Source organism: Anopheles moucheti, chromosome 3 (assembly GCF_943734755.1).
Source record: "Anopheles moucheti chromosome 3, idAnoMoucSN_F20_07, whole genome shotgun sequence".
Classification (NCBI taxonomy): Eukaryota; Metazoa; Arthropoda; class Insecta; order Diptera; family Culicidae; genus Anopheles; species Anopheles moucheti.
Genome location: NC_069141.1, coordinates 33048932 through 33073422, shown reverse-complemented (window position 1 = coordinate 33073422; position 24491 = coordinate 33048932). Strand labels below are relative to the sequence as shown.

General features: G+C 42.8%; 1 protein-coding gene across 3 annotated transcripts in view; it reads left to right on the top strand.

Moving 5' to 3' along the window:
* The window catches only part of LOC128305384 (P protein), a 49079-nt gene extending 24625 nt beyond the window's left edge, over positions 1 to 24454 (top strand). For all 3 annotated transcript variants that reach the window (XM_053042790.1, XM_053042789.1, XM_053042791.1), the window contains 10 exons: positions 14868 to 14971; positions 19055 to 19414; positions 19488 to 19672; positions 19747 to 20481; positions 20563 to 20892; positions 20962 to 21119; positions 21192 to 21381; positions 21449 to 21596; positions 21665 to 21758; positions 21824 to 24454. In XM_053042790.1, the coding sequence (XP_052898750.1) occupies positions 14868 to 14971; positions 19055 to 19414; positions 19488 to 19672; positions 19747 to 20481; positions 20563 to 20892; positions 20962 to 21119; positions 21192 to 21381; positions 21449 to 21596; positions 21665 to 21758; positions 21824 to 21908 (2389 nt within the window). In that variant the 3' untranslated portion in view covers positions 21909 to 24454. The remainder of the gene's footprint in view (positions 1 to 14867; positions 14972 to 19054; positions 19415 to 19487; positions 19673 to 19746; positions 20482 to 20562; positions 20893 to 20961; positions 21120 to 21191; positions 21382 to 21448; positions 21597 to 21664; positions 21759 to 21823) is intronic.
* Positions 24455 to 24491: the final 37 nt, after the last annotated feature.

Genomic DNA, 24491 nt, shown 5'->3' with positions numbered 1-24491 from the left:
ATTATTCACATAATATTTTTATTTTACTCGTCATTAACTCTAAAGAAATATTTTAGTAAATAATGTTTGCAAATAACAATTATTAATTGCTTGTCAACAATTATTAATTAATTATTATCTTACTCGTCATTAACTCTAAAAATATATTTTAGTATGTACTGTTTGCAAATAACAATTATTAATTGCTCTTTGTTGATTCAAACTGTCCGCATGTGTTTGAATGTTTTATCCCACCAATCTATCCCACACAGCGTAATTGTTTCTCGGAACAGTTTAACAACTTTCCACCACCTGCTTATTAAGCATTTATCATACAAAACCAATCATTCGCTGGCTCGTAACTTTGCATATCTAAACCTGAACATTTACTAGAAGTGGTGGTCGCACGCGTAAAGAATCTGCAGGAATGGCACAGTACAAGCTGTGCCTGAAAGCTCCATCCAAGCACACAAAAACACCTAACCCGGGACATGTAAATGTACGGTAATAATTTATAAGATAGTTTCATTATCGCGTTTGACATCTATTAAAACCAATTACAGTACAATTGGCCGTACTGAAATATGGTCACGGGAGGCGATACAGCTCTGGCACGTAATTAATGGCTGCGGCTAGAATCGCGCCTGTCACTCATTTGTAGACGGGAGGTTTTGTTTTTTTTTTTTTTTTGTTTCGGCTGTTACTTGTTTTGTGTGCCCGCTAAATGTTTCTAATTAAATAGGTTGCTTGGACCGCACAAACAAGGCTTTCAGGAGTGGAGCAGAAGGAGCGGCCACGTGTGGTGTTTAATTATGTCTCTTCGAGCCGCAGAGATTCGTCACTTTGATCTGGTTTGCTTACGGACCAGGTCTGAGAAAGAGCTCTCTGCATTCCTTTATGGCGCAGGTGTTCGATGCGGAAATGATCGCATTTTGTCTGATGGGAAGCAATAATCCAGTCCATGCATATTTATATAGCGTAGAGCGATCCAAGCAAGAGCCATTTCAGAAACCTCCTTGAAAGTGTTTGCGGAGCCGTCAAAAGAATGATTAGTTTCGTTTACGTGTGATTTAGATTGGTTCTTCTGCTAACCTTGCCAGTTATTTGGATCACTTGTCACTCCGTGCCGCGATCGGCAAACATTGTAGCACCGATTTCGTTGCGTATGAATTGCGTTGCGACAGCTTCTCCGGAAATGAAGGCGATGATAAACATGCATTCTTTGCATTTCCACCCGGCATTCTCTGTGATAGTGCAGGTGTCGTAGGCATATGTTTGCATACACTCCTCAACAAACAAAAGCAATTTTATGCACGCACCACTACACCACATGCTTGCATATGCGAAGGAATGTTTCACCTCACCGGTGCATTAGTTTTATGCTACCGAAACGGACTGCATCCCCGGCAATCCAATGTGGCAATCATGCTAACGAGGTTAAGGTAGCATACTTTGATGCTCTTTTCAACCGTGTTTACAATTTTCTCTCCCGTCTCGCTCTGGTGAAGGTTGTTTTCCAGCCCGGGTGCAGCCCTTTTTTCGGAAAAAAAACAAGGAGCTAGACGGAAGCGGTGCGATGCTGATATTGATCCAACACGGTAGCGCAACAGCGAACCTTCACCGTTTGGGAATGGTGCATGTTTTCGACCGTGGTGCATGGCGGGGGCCACTTGTCTTCCGTGGCACTATTAGGCCCCGTTGAATGTTTGCGTGCATCATTAAAAGCCAACTCTGCGCCGGGTTGCGTACATGAAAGCGACCGGGAAGTGCCTTTTGCGTGTGACAAAAAGTTTATTCATTCGGTTTAATTTGAGGCTTTATTTAGAACGGCATGAACTTGAGACAATGACGCTACGGGACGCACCCCAAAAACGATTTGATTAAAATACTTTAAAGTAAGCACTTTGTAACATCGATACCTGTTTAGTAGCATTTAAATTAAGTCTTTCTTTCTCCGGACAAAGCAAACAAAAAAAAATCGATTCGATGCTTTGTTGCAAAAAGAGACAAAAACGAGACATGCGAAACGAATGAATGATTATTTGGGTAAATTGTTTGCTTTTTGTGCTGCCAACAGGGTGTGGGATAACCGTTGCAAAATAGGTGAAAACAAACCAAATTTGGGTAATTTTTTGTAGCTTGAAGTACGATTGAAGCTTTCCGGGGAAACAAGCATCGTTGTGAGTTTTGTCATTGGCGTAGTGAAAACAAAACAAACAGCAACCAGCAGCAACTCTTTGTTGGCAGCTATGGAAAGGTTCGCTCCAAACAGCAGTATTATGGGTGAACTGTGACAAACAAAACCCGAGACACGAAAGCGAACAGAGGGCAACATGTTTCCAAAAAAAAACGACTCTTTCAAGGTTATGTTGGTTTAAGATTTTTTTTTATTTTGCAAATAGTGGAGGTTTATTGTACATCAGCTGAACATAAAACAATTTACTGCAACAATAAAAAATGATTTTTTTATCTGCTTTGCTGATGATAATTTGAATTGAGGATGCTAACAACCTCACTGCGGTTGGAACATGACATAGTGGAGTCGATAAGGGTTGAAATAGCTTATTGTGAAGCTATGAGATAGTTCTGCACATATGTTTCTTTTTGTTTTTTTATTTTGAAAACATTTATAGGTATATCTGGGTTATGCAAATTGTTTTTTGTTATTTAACATTTTTAAATATCACTTCTATTTTAAATGTTGTTATGAACTAATTAGTTTTTTTTTTTGCAAATAAATTTACTCAATTCATTAATTATATCTTCCACTGTCCAACTTACCACCTTAACATACTTTCACTTTTATTAATGATAGAACAATAAAGCAACCGCATCCCTCCATCTTGGGAAATGTTTCTATTCCAACCCAACTGAAATGAACTTTCGCTCGACGAGTTCGCAATAAAAAAGGAGAGTTACACCTGACCAAGGCAGACAGTGGTCCGCCAAATAAACAACAAACGTGGTCTCATCTTTTGGTGACACCTTTTCCCATCCTTTTCCCCCGCTTATTCCAGACTGGGTTAAGGGTGACGCACGCACTGAATACCAACCAACACCCTCCGGCGTGGTTGAATCCCGAAAACAAAACCAACCGCCCGCGACTCACGCGGCATGCAAATCGGACCGATCGCGGATATCGGGGCCCGACCCTGATCCGTATGGTCGTGATAATGGCGCGACGAGGGCTGTTCGCGGGGGTATCGGGGGCATCGGGGAACTCCAAGGCTAGGGAAAGGGCAGGGCTGTGGTGACAATCACGAGCTACGCATCGCTGATGGCGCCCTCGATAGCTCTCAATCGATGCGCAACCGCACCGCAAACCACCGTACGACAGATCAATTTACAATGTGTGTGTTTTATTCGCCATATTACTTTTTTCCCCATTTTTTTTTTTTTTTTTGCACGAGCATTATTATTTTTTCTCTCTCCTCACAATGTCGACACAATGGGCGACATTGATAGAAACAGGCTCGCGGCGTTAGGGACACTTTGTCTGCTTAGTTTGAGTGTGTGTGATATTTTTTGTTTGCAAATTATTTAGTTTGTCATGATGTCAAAACACGTGTTGGGGGTTACATTTACGTGCAGAAACTTCGAGATAATGTATGCGTGTAAATCATAACCTGTGGGGATGATGTTCGATCCGGCGGAATACTGTTTGTCCATTTGTGCGTCGATTGAAACTATAGTTCAAAGCCACACAAACCACAATATTCGATTACAGTTTGGTGCGCTCCGAGACGACAGGTGGCTTGCGTCTCATTATGCATACGACCACGTGTGACACGAAACACGTGCTCATCTATCCTGTTGACACTTTCGAATGGTTTCCACCGACTGTGATATCGCTTTCGTAGAAATTGTTAACATTTTCCTGTAAAGGACGTGACATTTACACAATATTCCTTCAATTTTTCCCCTAATTTTCTTCCTGTGATGAATTGTTTCTTTGAATGACATTTACGATTTATTAGCTCATTATTAAATTTTTCCATAAAGCCTAATACGATATTTAATTTTTCTGTATGGGATATAAACTTTTTACTGGTTCAATCATAATTAGAAAGTTTTGAGTCAAAATTGATATTTAAAACATTTTCAAACATAAGTTCAAACATACGAACTTACGAACCATCAGTAGACATGAAGTAATAAAATTGCTTGCTTCAATAAATGTTATTATTTTAATTATCTTTCGGGTTTCCACGACCGGAAACGTATTTTCTTCAGCAATTTCATGCTTTCTCGCCGATTCTGTAACGCTAACATTCACTTGTGTAAACATATCGTTTGCGACTACATGACTCCAAAAATAAAGCCACTATTCGGGCGGCAGTTTCCACCCGAACCCTCCATGTCTATGCTCAGTTTTCCGCGGAAAAACTGCGGTTCAAAAACCTAATAAAAGTTCATCATCATTTCCTAATCGCTTTTATGACTTTCCAAAGGTTTTTCCTACATTTTTTCCGTTCCGTTTAGCGTGGCGGAACTATGTGCGTGTGTGTGTGTGCTCAGGGCGCGTTTCAGTAATTAATGGACAAATATAAAAACACAGACTCACTCACACACACATTGACACTGTCTGAAACACATCCTTCACCTTCTCAGTCCGCCTGCTTTGTGACGTCAGGAGACGACGATCTTCCTCGTCGCTGTTTTGTAGGAGGAAATCGAACCGACCTTGGCAAACTACCACCGTCACACTATTAAGTATGTGTGAGTGGGCCTGTTTCTCGTGTATAGCCCCGCACGGTCTGCCATAGTCGTAGGCATCATTTCACTTTCATTTGGCGCCGCATCATGGGGTTTTTATTTTTCTTGGTTTTTTTTTGTTGTATGCTTCCCGCTCACCCATTTTCCCGACCAGTTCAAACTCCCTCACGGGTCAATATGTTCGTTTCGGTAGATATTTCTTTCTTCGCTTCGGTAGAGAATGTATTGGCTTCAAATGAAATGAAGAGTATAAAAATAAACTCACGTCTCTCAACAGCATCAACCAGGCAGGAAAAGGGTTGAATGGTTTATTATATTTTCGACTTATTTCGTGCTTTTTCGTGCCCCGTATCGTTTGGACCACCCGCAATGACGTTGCTGTGGTGTGAAGGTCATGGCACATACGGTCAGGGACACTACGTTATAATAATATATGCACACTTTGTTGAATTTAATAGTGTTATTGGAGTGCGTAAATTTAAATAAAGGATAAAACTCTCCCCCTGTATGTTGCCGTAGTTCATGAGAATAAATTCACTTTAACTGTGGGATGACGACCCCTGCATTTCTACAATGCCCCTGAAAGTATGCAATCGATTGTCTCACGGACGTTTGAACGTTCAAACCATGATCGTCTCATCTATTCGATGCAGTTTTGATTCAAAATAGTTTTCCAATGGTACCACAACACTAAGTTGAAGAAATATCGTGACTTTTATTACATTTTTCGACTTGCATGAAGGCTAATTTAAAATACAACATTAAAACTACACATTTCGGTTCATAATATAAGCGCACTAGGCGCCTCCATTGGGGCATTTTCTTCTTATTTTTTCGGTGTAATAATTGATGAATTATTTTCCGATCATTTCATACGCCGTAATCAGCTAAATCTTTCCGAAAAATTCATGAACGTTCGAACACGTTCCGTATTCAACAAGCGTCCATATCCATCATTCAACACCGTAACTAATAATGATAAATTACATCGATCCCACCTTGAGCTAACCGATTGATATCCAAATTAAGTGAATGAAAACCCAATATCTTTCACACGATACTTTCACGTTTCGCTTCTTTTTCGTGCCGGTCGTTCTGTACAAACGAGACAAACGTTGTTGTTACACGCTTTTTATAGCATCGAACGCCGTCACGCGACGTTAGTGAAGTGCTTTTGGCTTTAGGAGTATTGCAGCTTGTTGCAAAAGACCCAGCAAAGAGTTAATGTACATAAAAGCAACAATAAAACGTTTTATACCTCCTCTTTATGTTGACATGTTTCGGTAGAACGTACCGGCACGCTGTTATTGTTTTGGTCAAAAATTTCAACAACAGTGATCGAACTTTATATTTCTTCATAAACATCATATCCAAAATAACGCACATACACACACACATACACCCGTCGCGGATAAATATCCAACAGCAGAAATGTTTACAAACAACAAAATCATAACATCTCATTGACGTGAGCGATCAAATGAAACGTCTTAGCCTTTTTAGAAGTGGGAGCTTTAAGGATTAAATATGAAATGCGTAAGCGTTTTAGTCATTGCCGCATAGACAACAAATTACACTGTCAAAAATCACACCCGAAACTTGTGACGTACACCAGGGTCAGCAGTGCCTGCTGAGACGCATAAACGACAAAGCATGATGCAATGGTGGCGTAATTTGATTTATCTCTCGCACCAAAGCCTTAAATCCATCCAAATGCTATGCTATGCTACCCAAAATTATTAAATCGTTCCCTTTTGTTCCTGGATATCCATTGTCTTTATTTTGTGTAACGTTACAGTGGGTGAACTAAATATAGAAGCCATTGAAAAATTAAAACAAACACAGTTGCTCCGCGATTTTTGGCGAATTACGCACGCAGTTTGCCAAAAATCGAAACAACAAGGCAATGCTCTCCATCCACGCCCCAGCTGTGAGGGATTCCAGCGGGATTTGGAGCTTCGGGCTTTTGCCTTATCTGGCACCTTTTTTTTCTCGGACACTTCATGGCAGTGCGTCTTGTTCATCGCACGTGCATGTAGTGCAAGTGCCACAAGTCCGGCAAGTCGGCCGACGCAAGGATTAGCGATTGAGATCCATTCTGTTATCAATCACCAGACCGTCCAGTATGTCCAGTTTTGATGAAAGAATTTAGTGCCTTAAGCGGCATGAATTGCAGTTTTGGAATAATTTAATAACATTAGTTTGATATTTTCAAAATTAAAATATTGATCAAAGTTTTATGCCCAAAGCAAACTTAACATGTTTTGGCTAAGAAGGAAATATAAACTTGCGTAAATTTAAAATGCAAAATCTATCTCTGTGACGCGTCCGGTGCGTTGAACTAAAGCCAAGAAAAGCTCTCGACCAGATAAAGATGACGAAAGATAATCAAAGGGATACAAAACTTGCGATACCATTGCGATGATGGTGGCCTTCCGTTACCCGGTGGCCAGTTGCTTATGCATTCTTATCGAAGCTGTTCGGTTTTTCTGTCGGTAAACGTTTGCTCAAGTGTAATTGATTTATTTCCTTGTACTTTTGTATGCTAGATATTAAAAAATCCCACAAAATTATAAAAGTGAAGTGGTGGTAATGCATGCAGCATACCCACAAGAACGTTTGTTTGTCGGTGTAAGTGTACACAGTAATAAACGCTTAAAAGAGCAGTATACGGACAGAGAGTGAATTGTCGCGCACAACTGTATTATGCCCCCGGTAGAAGTCACTTACATCTTCGCCAACGGTGAATGGAGAAAGAGGTATGTGTGTCACGTGTAGAAGTCCAACAAAATGTGTTCGTAAGTGAGTGAATTATGAAAAAACGATATTAAATTAGCTGCACCCCAACCGAACGATCACCCTCACGATCGGGGCGGTTTTTGGCCCAGACCCGGCCTCAGAGTCCGTTGAGGATGGTCAGTTCATTAGCCGAGAAACTCGTTTGGCAGCACGTTGCCGCGGGCCCGCAAGACATTCGTTTCGGATTGCTAATCGTGTGTACAATTTTACGAACCGCTGCCAGCAGCACTGCCCGAGTCCAGCGTAAATCGAGATTTGACGAACTTGAGACTCGTTGTCGGTCCACCATGCAATTACACCGTTTTTTTTCTTACCTTCAAGGCATTTTGGCCATACGGTGGCAAAAATCGTATGTTTTTGGTGTTGCGGGTGTTTTCCACACACGAATGCAAATGGATAATGTTTTCATAAGCAAAATATTTTCCCTGCGCTCAACAGAAACCGTCAACAAAAATCAAAACATCACAACACAAACACCCATGCAACACAAGTGGCTTTGCTTGTGCCGCGTTGTCAATCCTCATTTAATGCCACCCCGATCTCTACAGCATAAACGGCACCCCAGCCAGGGTTGAAGTGCAGCATTATCCTATTGTTTTTATTGCCGGCCGCACACTCTTCCAGCACCGAGCTGCTCTTGCAGTGTGGCCCTCGGATGGGCCGCTAAATATAGCACAAAATTATGCTACCAATCAAGCTCAACTTCACCACTGCATAATGGAGCACACAGGCCAGAGATGGAGGATTTGTGTGTTCGAAGCTTCGCGTCAACATGCGACTTCACAACATGCGGTTCAATTTTTTTTCTCCTCTTGAATTGCCCCTCGGTGGTGTCAGAAGCATCGGAAAATAATAATACTAAAACAGGAAACAAAGTGGACGAGGCTTAAAAGATAAGTGAGAAGATAATGGAAGAATTGACCTTTTTTCTAAATTATATAGATGATTGGTCAAATAAAATAAAATACATTTTAGCTCGTCTCATTCTAATACTTACAAAAGCCACACATAGCCAACCTGTTCTAGAAGCTATTGACGAATATTTTCCTACTCGTAGTCGAACAGAGACAACAGACGTTATTTTTATATTCAATATTGCCACCCTTCCCCTTCTTCCTCCCTTCTCTTCCATTCTCACCCCCTCGACCGCACCATTCATCAGTCTGTTACCATTTACCGCACAAAAATACAACAAACCCCGTACATACCATCCGTGCGGCACACATTTGACTGTCCATGAGCGCCATGTTCCTTTCCCCCAAGTCGTACAGATCATCCGGCCACTCACGCGCTCCAAACATCATCGGTGCAGTTGGTTGTGCTTCGAACGCATCATCGCATAACGAACACAACGAATGCGAGAGCTAGCAAACAAAAAAAAAACGGAACATACACTGACCACTGCGACTAATCTGAGTCCCGCCTGGTCCCACCACAATCCATGCAACCTGTTGCTTCTCTGCCGGGGGTACGAAGGGGGTGGCTACAACTGGATCCGGGAGGGGTGATTTAAAGCATACTACACATGTTCACTATCTATCCGAGCCGGTGCGGTCTCGTGCGGTCTCTTTCCCGCACGGTTTGGCGCACTTTTCGCGCACCACCATCGTGAGGCCGAGCGCGCCCTCGTTACCGGGACTTGAGCCGTGTAGTCCTTCGCAAACGGTCGCTAGGTGCAGTTGGTTTTGCCGCGTGGTGGAATTCGGTCGAGTTGCGCGAGAGAGCGAACAGTTTTGGTCCGAAAGCAGGTAGCACTGGCGGTGTGGTTACGCGCACCCCGTAACGCACCCGTAACGCTGCCACTGTGTGTGTGTTTGTGTGTGTGTTACCGTGTTCTGAGCGATCGGTGAAGAAGAAGCTTTAAAGCGCGTGAAATGACGTGTCGAGACGACGCAATAGCATCGATCCTTATTATCAAAAAGGAGTTCAATCCTTTAGTGAGGCTGGACCACGTGGACTGCGCTTGCGACTTGAGCCTTTGCGCAGACGCACGACGTCGTAACGGAGCTCTTTCCGGCATGAATGAAGTGATTTTCGCGCACTGTGATCGTTAAGACGTTTAGTGTAAAATTAAAGAAGCTCTTTAGAAGTGTTGTGAATTATTATTTGTGAAGTTTATGTGAAGTGTTTTAGAACTTCAATATTCTTCGATGCTACAAAAATAATATATTTAAAGATTGTTAAACAACTACACCACCATCACCATAACCGACCATCGTTCTTATAAAGGAATTATCGTTGTGAAATGGAATCGTTAATGTAATTTAAAGAGAACGTACGGCATTCGCTTGTGGAGTATCATTTTTTTTGTCAACTTTACTCACAAGTAACAAATAAGTGTGATTATTTGTGACATTTTGTTTTTCGTTCGGGTTGGGTACTTTGTATTCTTCTTTGCCCGCGATCAACTAAATACAAAATTTTGGCACCTGTCATCAAAATATGCGGGCCCAGGGGGGTGCGCTGGCCAAAATAATTGTGTGTGTGTGTGTGTGGGGCCAAATGATAAATAATTTTCTTTCGAGTTAAAGTTTTGCATTTTGTTGTAGTGCGACACAATTTTCGGATGGATTTCGAACACACGCGAAGTTAATTTTATCCACAAACTAATGGACTATGGTTTTGCTTGCCTCGCCGCGCAATCGGGTGTATGATTTTACGTGTATTGTGTCGGTGTCTAGCCATGGCCTGCTGCGTGTGTTTGTGTGGAAGTTTTATTTTTCTCTTCCACTGCCGGCACGCTACCGCCCCCAGTCCACGCGGGACAACCCTCTCTCTTCAGCTGGGGGTGAATGGTTTTCCCTCGTTCGTGGTGAGGTTTTCCTTGACCGTGGTTGTGTGCGTACAGCCGAAGGTGAAGGAAACTCAGAACGGGCGATATCTGATGCCACTTTTCCACCACCCTTCCAACGTCAACTCTTCCAAGTCTCTGACACACTCTGACACATGATGAGTTTGGGGGTTGATCCTTCACCTATCGGTTTGTTTGCCATCTTCCGCCATCTTTCGGGCGCCGAAAATAAAGACATCTTCAACAAGCAAAATCGCCACCGCCACGAAACTCGGTTTGAGCAAGCAGTTATCACGACGGTGCTATTTTGTCTACTTTCGAAGACAAAAAAAAACCCCTCAGTGCACCGAAACACGAAACAGCATTGTGAACAAGCCGGAGGCGAGAAAATCACTCGCTGATATCGGAGCATGAGATTTCTTCATTTTTTGTGACCCACCAACGGAAGGAACCAGTATTTGACCGGATTCCGTACCAACCGATTCCTTATCAGCGAGTGTTTTGTTTTGTTTTTTCGCTCTCTCACTCGCTGCGGTCTGTTTCCCATTAACACCCGGTGAATAATTTCGGACAAACGATCGGCAGATAATTGCACTACCAGCTGGAAGAGGATGGACGGGCGGAAAAGTCCGCTGGTCGTGATTAAGATTATCGGAGTTCGCTTTCCGTGGTGTAATTTCAAGGGTTTCGCTTTATCGGTAAATCCTCCCTAGTACGGACTATTAATCAATCACGCACGCTAGAAGATGCCATTAGGGGGTTTGGGAATCGTACGCGATCGATTTATCTTTCCTTATCCACGGTGGGCATTTTTTGCTCTTTCCTCTCCTAACCCTTCACGGTGAAGCATTGGCATTGGCGTGTAAATCATGCCAAATATTGACCGCAGTGATTAGCGGCTCATAAACCACGGCCCACAGATGCCACGGCTGTGCTATCTGTTGCTACCGCCCGAAAGGCTGATAAGCCAGTTCAAAGGCGGTTTCTTTTCCTTCCCAATCAATGAGTTTTACCACCGATTCCGTGCGTTGATAATATTATTTTAATGAAATTGATAACACTTTTCGGGGACCTTCGGACATGCTGGGCATTATTTAATTGATTGTCCAAATTAATATTCTATTAAATAAATATGCTTTATCACAATCATTCACACCAGAAAGCATTTTCTGGTTCAGATAGAAAAAACCTCTTGAAACGAATCTTCCCACTCTGGACAATCGTCCACTCATCACACCCTTGTGAGACATGACGCAAGACCGCAAGCAAGCATTATCAATTTCCTTTCACTTAGTCAACTATTAGACCCATCCGCATGGTCTAATAAACGTGGCTCGAAACAGTAGTAAACGTCCACGGAACTACACTGCAGCAAGTGCGCGTTGTTCTGTTATTTACCTTTACATATTGCCTTATCTTACTTTCGCTCGGTGAGGAGTTCCCCCATCGCTGGAAAACTTCGTCATGGTTCTACTATCATGCACTCTGTGCTTCAAGCGTTCTGATTCATCTCTCACACACAGTGAGAAGGTACCGTACGCTGGTAACCTTAAAGACCGATAAAAGGACAACTGTTACCATCATTCCCAAATTAACCGGCAAAAATAAAAAAACCCGAACCTTACTCTCGGTGGGTTTCTTCATTTGCGATGGATAAAGAAGAAAAAAAGGTTTGTCAGTGGGGAGTCGTTTGCGGGTGAATCAGACGATGATGAGGGTTTTCGAGAAAGATCCTCATGAAAAATGGATCCATATTAGGTGAATCTGTTTATTTGCTTCGTTCCAGTGGTAAAAGGTCCGCTGCTAGGGAGATGGAAATATGTTGGATATTTACCTGATGATTAGATGGGATATTTGATAACTTTTTTTTTTTGGTTAGTTACTTCAAAGCACGATTTCTTCCATAGTACACCATCTTCTACACCCAAATATTTCCAATAAAAAAAGTAACACATGCCTAGGCGCTACTAGATCAAACAAAAATGCGAAACAAACCCGTTTCAATCCACAACATATAGCAAGAAGAACGTGCTGTTTGCCAAGAGAGTTATGCTTCGCAAACATATATGCTACAAATATTTGTCCCATCGTGACTCCATGTGGCAAAAAAAGGAAAATCGAATACGCAGGAAGCCATACTGTGCGGAACTATTGCTTACGAGCAAATAGCAGTTCGGTTCCAATTGCTCGATAACGACCAGTTCGTTCGGATGTTGTGTGGAGTGGTAGGCAGACGTTGGTGTGGGTGGTGATGTCAGGTGGCAGTGAACTTGACTATCTGGATATTTTGTATGATCAAAAGCGTCGCGTGTTTGCTACCCCTGGAACGTGTTGCTTTGATGTACGATTTTGAAAGGACGGTAAACACAGCAACAAATTTTCAAAACAAATAGATCATATGAGCTATGCACTTATTTGATGTAGAACATTATCGAAAGATACGGCTCTTTTTCGTATTATTTTTAAATAAGTTTACGAGTTGACCAGAGCAGAACAGATACTGATAAGATAGCGTTAAAAATATTGCACTAAGTAGGCCATAAAATACACGAAAAGTATCGCTTTATTAGTTCCTTTTCGATGAGCGTCATGTGTGATCTAACACAGTGTCATGCGGTCATTGGACTTGAGCCGAATTTTCGCATCAGTGACCCTAGATGTCGGTCACTTGGTCGCGCCGATTATGTGTGATGATGAAGCTAGATGAAGCTAACGGCAAACGATCGTTAAATTAAAGCCGTAGTACGAACCAGCGGTAAAGATAACTGGCAACGGTTACGTTCCACCGTGCGAATATGCCAGTGGACATAGTGTTCAAGGGGCTAAATCAATGGAGAATATTTCTTAAAAAAATGCACTAAAATAAAAGAATGAGTCAGAAAATTTGCCGCTTAATCAACAACCCATTCATGTTATTGATTAAAATGGCCCCATCCGCCATCACGGGTGCGTGCGGTCCATTACTTGTTCATTCATTTCAGTAACACAATCAACCTTTTTTATTTACACCCTATCAACGCGGTAAAAAGGATAACCATCCAGCACGTTGAAGGGCGCGACACACAAACGGTGGTAGGTGGATAGGACAAAAAAAAAATGTCAAGGCCATAATATGTGTCTATGTTTGTGTGTAAGTGCCGTTTTCCTATTGCGGATACGTGAATTCAATAAAATTCGCTACTAAAGCGCGATCCGCACGATCATCCACCCTCTCCGACGTTTGCCGGGGGGTTTTGTTAGAGGGTGCGTGTGTTGGATTCGAGGGGTCGAAAAATTTGGGGTGTGAACGAGATAGAGCTAGATTTTTCTGTTGGTTGGGATTGGCCTGATGACAATGAAACGGTCATATAAACGGAAAAACCTTACTGCGAAACGTGTAGTGACGATGTGGTCGAGAGCGCACAGCAACAGTGAATTTTGTGTTGTGTCTAGATTTGAAGAAGAAGGTCGGTTAGGTGGGTGAGTGTTTTTTTGTGAGAAAGGGGGGGGATGGTGTCCCCCTCGATTAAGGACATAAATTAGCGAACAAATGTATTTCATTGCGCCGCTTGTTTGACAAACGAACACAAAAAAAAGAATGGTGAATTGGCACAATATTTGACAAGTGCCCGGTGGGAGTGCAATCGCAAGATGTAATCGTATCGAATGTTCTACCCTTCAGCTGTAGGTCGTTCTGCAGTTGCACCCTTTTTTTCCCCCTGTGAACTGTACATAAACACCCACACGGCAGACAGAACGCAAGTTAACAAGTGCCGCCCGAATGTAAACGGCCGCTTAAGCCGAAAACCCGATTCCCGTCCCGTATCAGCACCAGCGCACCAGACCCGGCCGATACAGCCAAGATTGCCACTCGGTGGCCCAACAGGCACTACATCATTTTCCCATTAGCGATTGACGCACGCCATCCAGCGCGATGGACCCGCATAGGTGAAGAGAATGAATCAATCAGCGCGGATCGGAACGGGAAAGAGCTTTGATAAAAAAAAAACTCCCGATCGAATGCAATCTAACCCGGAATGGAATGGAGTTGCGCTTCTTTCTATTTCGGAAATGCTTTAACACACAGCCGACTGACTAAACACTGCTAAATTTATTTCGTTTCCTAACAGCGCAATAGGTGGTTATTTATAGTGATCTTAACAAGTTGCATGCCTTAGTGATCCTTGCTAATACAACGAACCATTACTGACAGTCCGAACTTGACCAAACTTGTGTGATTGTGAAGCAGAGCAAGCACGTGATTTGCTAACCGCATGGTACTAACCGAAAGGCATTGCCACTTAACGCCTTCGCAACATTCCTTCCTGCACTCCCCAACACAGCACTAATCGTAACGCACATCCAGCACCAGTACACTGGTCGTCCGACACGTGTCGTCGCCCAACACACACACACAACCACCACCCCGATCCCTACACAAGCCGTCCACGGGAATGTCCAAATCGAAGGGCAAAAATGTCGTGTTCAAGATACTGAAGCTGAACGAGGAGGAGGCGGAGGACGAACTGGACCGGCTGAATCAGCCCCGTCCGTCCGTGACAGTGCAAACCATCCGGCCTAACTATTCTATCATTTCTCTCAGCCAGGTGACGGAGGCATCGCTGGAGATATGGCGTACGCTTCCGGCTGCCATCCGCCAGGACCCGAGCCTGGCATCTTTTCGGCAGGAGCACGAGCGATTACACGGTAAGTAACACATGTTTAACCACAACCGAATCGCTCTCAGATTCTCTCCAAATGAACACGTATCTGACCATGGTTCTAGTTCACTAATCCAATGCCTGTGACCTACAGAGCGTTGGTGTATGAAAAGAAAATTTAAAAATATTTTCCTTCATGGGTGGAAGTGACTTTTGTTGTTGTCGAAGTGTTGCTATTATGACCACACTCACAGTGTTTGTTTCTGAAATTCTGCCGTTATATTTTAAAGGCTAAAATTAACACATCCAATCGCGTCAAATGCATTGGTGGTGACTGGGGTTAACGATTTGCCAGCACCATTACCATTGTTATAACGAAATGATGTATATTGATGATGATGTATATAATGTTACGAATGTATATTAATTCTGACGTTTATAGACATATTGATATTGAACTAGTATTATTACTATAGATTAATTTAGGACACATTTTAGTATTTGACAAATTTGACAACAGATGGCGTTATTTTCAAGAATTCGTTGCATAGTATTTTAGTGTTTGATCTAATGGTTTATGAAACTTGAACAGTCTATTCCAGACATGTCAAACAAACGGCCCGCGGGCCGAAGTCTTTGAATCCGGCCCGCAAAGGACTAACGAGAACATCGATTTTTATATCGATATTTATATGTTTTAATGAATAATTATAAAACCAAAAAGCGTTCAAGATAATCACAAAATCATCTCAATAGTGTATTAAAAGTTGCTTGCACTCACACAATGAAACCTAATATTCAAAAGTTAGTCGAAGATAAGCAGGTGTCAGGAAAATCAGGAAATTTATAATGTTAAACATTTACGTGCGAAATAATATAATGTTTAAAGTTCTTTACTGTTACTGATACTATAAAACGATTGAATTTAATTTTCTTGCTAACTTCTTCCTATGATTACTTACAATGGAATAAATGTATCTAAGAAACATAATAACTTAGAACATAGAAATGTATCTTACGTGTAAATTTTTTTAATTTAAATGTCTTTGCAAGAGTGTTATGTACATACATATTAAGTATATCCAATGGGATATGAATTATGCCGTGTGTAATTATTATTTTAAATCACCAAAAATGTCCAGGCTGGAACACAGAAGTGATATTTTTAGAGTTGGTCTATAAGATCATTTTTGTTAGCAAACCGGTCCGCAAGCCAAAATGAGTTTGACATCACTGGTCTAAACCTTTGGAAGGTTTTTAGGAATACTCATGTGTACCACAAGCGACCTAATCTCACAACTTACAATATAACTGAAATTAGTACTAGCACTAGCTAAGTAAAATGTACTAAAACCGCTCTGCAATGAGTAAGAACGCCCTCTAACAACATTACAGAGTACTAAAGTTTCAGTTAAAATTATTTATGCATTACATGATTGTTCTGAAACTAAGCTGTTTGATCATGTTTTTTGCACGTTTTTTTATTAATTATTCTTTCATTTTACATTCAGACTCATCTAGCATCTGAATCTACATGATGAAGTGAAGAATAAATTTTGCATCTGCATCAATCTTCACTTTAAGGACTGTCATACATCATCCACCTGTCATCATTTGCCGCTTGCCGTGTCCTTGCGAGACCGTATGCAGATTGCGCACTTGAGATTATTGACAAAAAAAACCCATCACAATCAAGCGTACCATCCGCAACGGGATATCTCGATAGTTCGGTCACGTTTGCCGCTGATTAGTGTCAATGCTAGGTGGCTCGTTATGCATACTAAAACATTGTATCATGCGACCAATTGATAAACACCTTCACAGCATGGTCCTCCTTCACGGTGAGGTAGCGAAATTGGGTCCGCCTGATCTTGCGCAGCTCGCCCAGCGTAATCTTCCTCGGGGGCTATAGGTGTACATCAAGGAGAAATATTTCGTGTCATGCTAAATTGAGCATACCCATAAATCAACAGTAAAACAAGCAGATCCTCCGCCATTGGATGGGTTGACCAAATTGGGTACAATTTTTCTTTACCTTTTCTTCACTTTTTCCATCGTGTATGAAGGGAAGCTGAAAATTAATTAGCATAAAAAGCTCCAATCACAGTGACAATGGATGGATGTTTTGATACCATAAATCAAAACCTTACGCTCAAAGCTGTTCAGCAACGGAAATGATTATCGGTGCTAATTGTCTGAATTAGGCGAGTTGGTGATGAGGAAAGTTCTTATTATTTTAGCGATACTTCTTACTACCCCCAAAAGCGAAACGGGGGAACGGAATCAGCTGTTGCAAAACCCGGAAAAATGTGCGATGCTTGTGCCGGTTTCACGCTACACGTTCATGAAATTCTCCCTCAATGCCATCGTGTCATGACACACTGAGCATGGTCAACGTGTGACAGTGACCCGCATGCAGTCCGAATACGCCACCGTTTCCAGCAGTTCGCCCTCACCCCCTTAACCTCACCCTTCCCTTCCCGGATATCGAACCTTCGCCACCTGCATGCCACCAACCGATGGGACGATTGTTTTCAATTATTCTATGTAAATTTTCAAGCATGAAACATTTCCGCTCATTATCGCATTTACCGCGATGGCGTTTGCGAGATCGTCTTCTACTTCTTTCGAGCCAGCTCATCCCCTTCCCAATCGCTACGATCGCGCCCCTGTACGTATCGCTCTCGGGATGCTGTTGATTTCGTTGATTGGTAACGCGAACGCGACAACGTATGTGCGGACGTGGCGAACGTCGGTACGCTTGCTTTGGATGGGCGCACGCCACAATATGCGTTATTTATGCTTCCAGCTGAATGAGGATGCAGCGATACAGTTGAAGCGAAAACAAAAACATTCCCTCCACTTCAATGTTACCGTGGTGATTGTGTCACTTCCATTGCTAGCTGAATGCAAAGAAGAGAGTTCGCGGCATTGGTACGCAATGATGAACTACAAAGCAATGAAGCGACCTCGTGGTGCATATTTTATTGACGAGTCTTCGACAATTGATGCATGGTAGTTGATTTGATTTAGTTTACATTTCAATTAAGCTACAAAAAGGTTACATTTTACAAATATGTTATCTCTGTTTTCCTTAATAAAAGGAGCCTTAAGTTAATGGAGACGCCTGGTCATTATCATCAACAGGGATAATGATTTAATTTTTTCGCTTATCACTCTCAACCAGCCACAAGATTTTTATATTTAATATCATTATCATGGTTATTAATAAAGTGACCCAAAGCCTCTCACTGTAACCTCATTAAAAGATAATTAAGAAAAACAGGCCAAAGGGGTTACTTTATCTAATCAATAGACGGTGCCTGACAAGTGTGTCCATCGTGTCCATGTTCATTGCTTGCTCGCCCGCTCCTCGAACATTTCCTACTGTCATGGCCATTGCCAATAATCGACACACAAAAAGATAGATATATTTGGTCGGTTAGGTGTGGTTATTTTTGTACTCACCGTTACGACCAATGGACGATAAGCCGCGCTTCGTCTGAAACATATTTTTAGCTTGTAGATCGCTTGTTCAACTGTTGCTTTGCAAAAAAAAAAAATACATAAGACTATGTTACCACCTCACAATGGACATGTAACAGATAAATATTTTACATTCTGATAGTCTACGTCGTCAATGACGAACCGCGTGCCTCATTTGCTGGACACGATGAGTAAACCGCTTCAATGAATACGGCTGAACCTTAAATTAACCTTTCTGTGCACAGTCGGCCCCGCGCGCGTGTGGGTGTTAATTAATGAAAAGTTTTACCGTCAAAACGCCATAAAAGATGACTTAATTTGAAGGCTATCCCGTAGTTTTATGTACATCATTTTCAAAGGCTGTCAATTGGCAATGATTGCGACTACCGTCCGGCAAAGGGCATTAGGGCGGCGATATAGCTTCAAAGGTTAATTTCAGCAATCTGGAAGCAAGCGATGGCATTGCAATGAAGAACACTAACGACACGTGACGTAGCTCTTGTTTAGATAACTAATGTGATTCATTAGAGCTGATTCTCGAGACGGTACAGAGAGATCCGAAAAACAAACGCATCTTACTACGCTATTCGGATGAATTTATTTAAACACTCTATTAAGCAATGCGATGTCTCACTTGTTGCAGGTACCGAAGATGATCCACTCCCGAATGAAGACGTCTCGGCGGACGATGGTGAAGATAACAACAGCAAAGAGTTCATCACAATCAAGGTCACCAATCCGGACACGACGGTCGAGGATGGCAAAACGACCGCCGTCGTGGAGCAGTGTGAAAAGAACGGCCAAAACGTGACGACCGATGGGGAAGGTGACGAGGGTCACGAGACGACGATGGGTGGCCACCATGAGCATGGGAAACTGTTCGGTTACGTGAAGGTTGGCACACTGCTGGTCGTGTGGCTGGTCTTCACCGGCTTCCTGATGTCGAAGCACGAGAAAGAACTCACCCCGCGGCAGCTGTCCGTGCCGGAAGGGTCCTACCGGAGTAAGCACAGCGAGATCTCGCGCGATCTGCGATCAAGATGACTTATTCTACTGCTTCTCTCTCGTTACTGTAGCATACATTCTGCCAGAACCATCCCCAGGGTCTCGGATTGGGATTAATCTAAAAGGTGCCTTTCTAAGTGACCAGCAACACAACAACACGAGCACGTACGTGTCAGTGAATCTGCAGCTGCTCTACCTACCTAGCAATAACACCAATATGAGCTTTTTCCCAGACCACGACGCAAAGTACACGGAGGTAGTGTCCTCATTCATTGGGCTCCACCATGAGTGATCGATCTAACGCCGGGTTTCTCGTGTCTCTTTTTGTAGAACATCACCAATGTCTGGTTGGTACCTATACCGAGCTCACTCGATGCAATCGACCTGATGGATGAGATGACGCGCAAGCACGTGTTCGACATTGGACCCGTCAACCATCAGAAGGTGACGAGCGGGAAGGCGGTGGTACGGGTACGGATGTCCTCCAATCTCGACGGTGACTTCCCGACCAAGTTCACCTACGATCCAACGCCGATGGACACGGAGACGGGCGTTATCTATGCCGCGATCGTGCTGCTCGGTCTGTACGTGTTAATCATATGGGAGATAGTGCACCGCACGTTTGCGGCCATCATCGCTTCAACGCTTGCCATCGGTGTACTGGCAGCCATGAACGAGCGGCCCAGCATGCCGAAGTTGATCTCCTGGATCGATGTCGAAACGCTGCTGCTCTTGTTCGGCATGATGATCCTGGTGGCTATCCTGTCCGAGACCGGTATCTTCGATTACCTGGCCGTGTATGCGTACCAGGTGACGAACGGTAAGGTGTGGCCACTGATCAACTGCCTGTGCATCTTTACCGCGATACTGTCCTCGTTCCTGGACAACGTAACGACCGTGTTGCTTATGACTCCGGTAACGATACGATTGTGTGAGGTGATGGAATTAAATCCGGTGCCGGTGTTGATGTCGATGGTGATCTACTCGAACGTCGGCGGTACACTAACACCCGTTGGTGATCCACCCAACGTCATCATCGCGTCCAACAGCCACATTGCGAAAAATGTAAGGAGCCTCAGCGTAAAGAATGGATGGGATGGGACGGGGTAGGGTTTTGTAATCGATTTTCTCGTTTCTCTACACCAGGGAGTCAATTTCGCCACCTTTACACTGCACATGGCCATACCGATCTTCTTCGTCATGATCACGACCTACTTCCAGCTGCGCATGAAGTTCAAAAACATCAACGATCTGCGCTTCAGCGAACCGCAGGATGTGCAGGAGATCCGTCACGAGATTGCCGTGTGGCAGCGTGCAGCCGCCTCTCTGTCGTCCTACTCGAAGGATGAAGATTTGGTGCGCGAAACGCTGCTCAAGAAGGTGAACCGGTTGTCACGTTCGCTCAAGAAGAAGCTCGTCACCGGTTCGGTACCGGTGGAGAGTTACAAGGCAACGCTGGAAGAGATGAAACGGAAGGTAAGGGTTCTTCAGACATTGGATCTCTTTCGATCAACAGCAAAGGCTAATGAGTTCCTTCCGTTACAGTACCCTATTCGAAGCAAGACACTGCTGGTAAAGTCTGCCATTACTCTCGCGTTCGTGATCACGTTCTTCTTCCTGCATTCGGCACCGGACATACAAAAGCTGTCCCTCGGCTGGACTGCTCTGCTCGGTGCGCTACTGCTCCTGATTCTGGCTGATCGGTAAGAGTTTCCATTTCTAAAGTGGAAAAATGATCATCAATTTCTTACATTTCACCCATTTATTGCACACAGGGAGGACATTGAATCGGTGATTGCGCGTGTCGAATGGTCCACACTGCTGTTCTTTGCGGCGCTCTTCATCCTGATGGAAGCGTTAGCCGAGCTGGGACTGATCGATTGGATCGGCAAACAGACGGAAAACGTGATCTTGTCCGTATCCGAAGAATCTCGTCTAGCTGTAGCCATCCTTATCATCTTATGGGTAGGTTGCATTCTTGGCGGGAGTTTCTCTTCAGCTGATTACACACATCGTTGCATCTTCGTTGTAGGTATCCGCATTCGCATCTGCTTTCGTTGACAATATTCCTCTTACCACGATGATGGTAAAGATTGCCATCGGTCTTGCTGAAAATGAGGCGCTAGATCTGCCCCTACAACCACTCGTATGGGCACTGGCGTTAGGCGCTTGCTTAGGAGGTAAGTAAGAAGTCAAGCTTATGAGCTAAATGGGAACATATCTTTTAACCATCTCTCTCACGATTCAGGTAATGGAACGCTTATCGGAGCCTCCGCCAACGTTGTATGTGCCGGTGTTGCTGAGCAGCACGGTTATAGGTTTACCTTTATAGAATATTTCAAGTAAGCGTTCTATTTGTCGATCTCTTGTCTCAACGTACTAACCATTGTGTCCATTCTTCTTCTAGGGTCGGTTTCCCAGTGATGGTCGGTAGCGTGATCGTCTCTACTATCTACCTAATGTTTGCACACGTCGTCTTCACCTGGCACTAGAACTTCGTCCCAGGCGGAGATCTTTCGCTGTCTTCTCGTTTCACGTATTGTTTGTGTATGTGCCCCCCTGTGCGCGTGCGCGTCTGTGTGAATGTTTATCTTTACGCGAATAAGGATGTATTGCAAGAGTTGCCATTACTACACGCAAATCTAAAACCTACCGCCCCTCAACAACCCTGAAACAACGACACCAGACAAAAGAAATCGCCATCTTGCGTGAGTGATCGTACACTGGAAGATCAACTACACTTTCTAACCCCGGGTGGCAGAATGTGCGATCGCGTTAATAAACCATCTTTACATTGTGATAACCTTTACCGAGCAGATCGAGCAACACATCACTCACTCAAAAACACACACGTCCCTTATTTGGGAGCTGGCAGTGTAAGCCAGCCTTATACTTTTTTGTTAAAATGAACGCCATGCCATTTTGCCGAATTCCGTGTACCATAGGGTGAGCAACCAAAACTAGCAGTTGATATGTGAAAGGGGAGGAAAACAAGCACAACTAGTGAAGGGAAAGAGTAGCCTACTATAATTGCCTCTAGAAAGATAAAATCCATGTTTTTTTTGCCGAGTAAGGAATCGATAAGTCAATTCGAGTGTAACGAGTAGCATAACTCGTACTAGTAAATAGAAAAAAGGGAATGTGAGCCGAGCTGTTGTGCGCGACCACTTCGGTTCGGGTTCGGTTTTGGGGCCGATCAAGCTATGTTGTTCTGTGAATGGCGAAGGTTCAATTGTACGCTGGCAAAGCATACTTTCGATGTAAAGTATTTTAATGTGTAATCACACTACAGGTATTTCTCAACGTGTTACAAGATGTTACTGATGTTAATCTATTTAAAACAACTGTACTGTACACTCCTGCTAATCGATCGACAAACAACCACCCACGATAAGGTAGCCGTATCATCATACCTGCAGGGTTTTCCTTTCCCGTTTCCTTGTTGTCGTTGAATGACATCCCTTCCTTACGTGAATGACACGCGATAGAATCGGTGTTGTGTACACACAGTTACATTTTTAAGATTCATCCGTTGTTTTTCTTTTTCCTTGTCTTACAATTTAATATGCTTATCTTACTTTTCCTCATTTGTTCGTTCTACTATTGTTACCAGTTGCTCGAATGTAATAAATTATCCTTTTTTTCGTACTGCGTGTACATTTGCTTAACACAAATCGTGCCACAGACAGAATAAGTGAATAAGTTATTTCAACAACGAAACAACCTCTGCCTTTCTCTGTCCCACTGTCAACACACTAACTAACTCGTCGCATTTCGCTAGTAGAAAAACCTCCAACAACACACACACACGCCCATTTGCAAAAAGGAAAATTACTAAAGAAAAACATTCCAAACAATATTACGCCCAGTGAAAAGGCACTGGGTGAATATATTTACTGCAAGCTGTAAATGGGTGTAAAATGAAATGAATGCAGTTACGAGGTAAAGTAGGAAAGAGCTACAACAGAAAACAAACAAAAAAAAATCTGTATGTATAAGACGGTAGTAAGTTTGTAGAAATAAATCTTCTCTCTTTCTCTCAGCGGAAAGGAAGCAAACAAAGAACAAAACAAAAACACACACACGAGTGAGCTTTGATGAACGATTTAAAAACTGGTCGTGGAAAGAGTGTGCAAAGCAAGCATAAAACGTTATCGACGAACCCTGCATTTTGTAGCAAAATTGTAGATAGATGGCAAATTTGAAGCCCAATCACTTGTAGTGGAATGTACGAAAGGAAAACATGAATGAAAAAAATGTACAGCATAGCTAAAATGAGATGGTGGTTTAGTGTGGTAAAGAAAGAAAACGAAGAATAATTTCCACACCACACATTAAGTGGGAAGGTTTCTAGGCAAGAATGTAAAAATGTGGAAAAAAGAGAAGAAAAAATATGAAGATATGTAAAATAATGAAAAGTTTCCCGTATTTTATGTTTAAAATGAATAATACTTCCCGTTTTAATTACTATTTTTTTGTTCGCTAATCGACTTGGTTCAACTAATGGATTCGATATGCTACAAAGGAAGGAATTTTATGAAAAGGTACTCCAATTGATAAAGTAACCAGCGGAATGAAACGAATCACGACAAAACAATTCTAAATCAACAGTGAACCGTGGGTAAAAGTATTTTGACCACCAATATAAATGGTCGATCCTCACGAGTAGCACATTTTTGTTAAGTTTTTATAAGATCATCAACGTTTTCCCGTAGGAACGGTCGCTTAACTTGAGCAAAGAATGGCCCCCACAGAAAGGGTGGCTTCGTTCGATAGTACTGTTTTTTTGGAATTTGTTGTTAATATTGTAGTCGTCGTAGTGCGAAACTCAAAGTAGCCGTACTACAGTGCGGTCCCGTTGAAGGTTAGGGAGGAGAATGAACCGTAGAGCTGTAGAGCGAAACGCAATGAACGCACCGTGTGCAGAAGGCAAACCCATGGAGGCCGCTAAAGGGAAGCCGACAGGGCAGGGGTACAAAAGGTAAAACAACCAAACCCAATATGTAATAGACAAATAATAAAACTATTAAAAACTATACGTATCCAGTGCGTTCGCTATTATGTTGCTGCTGTCA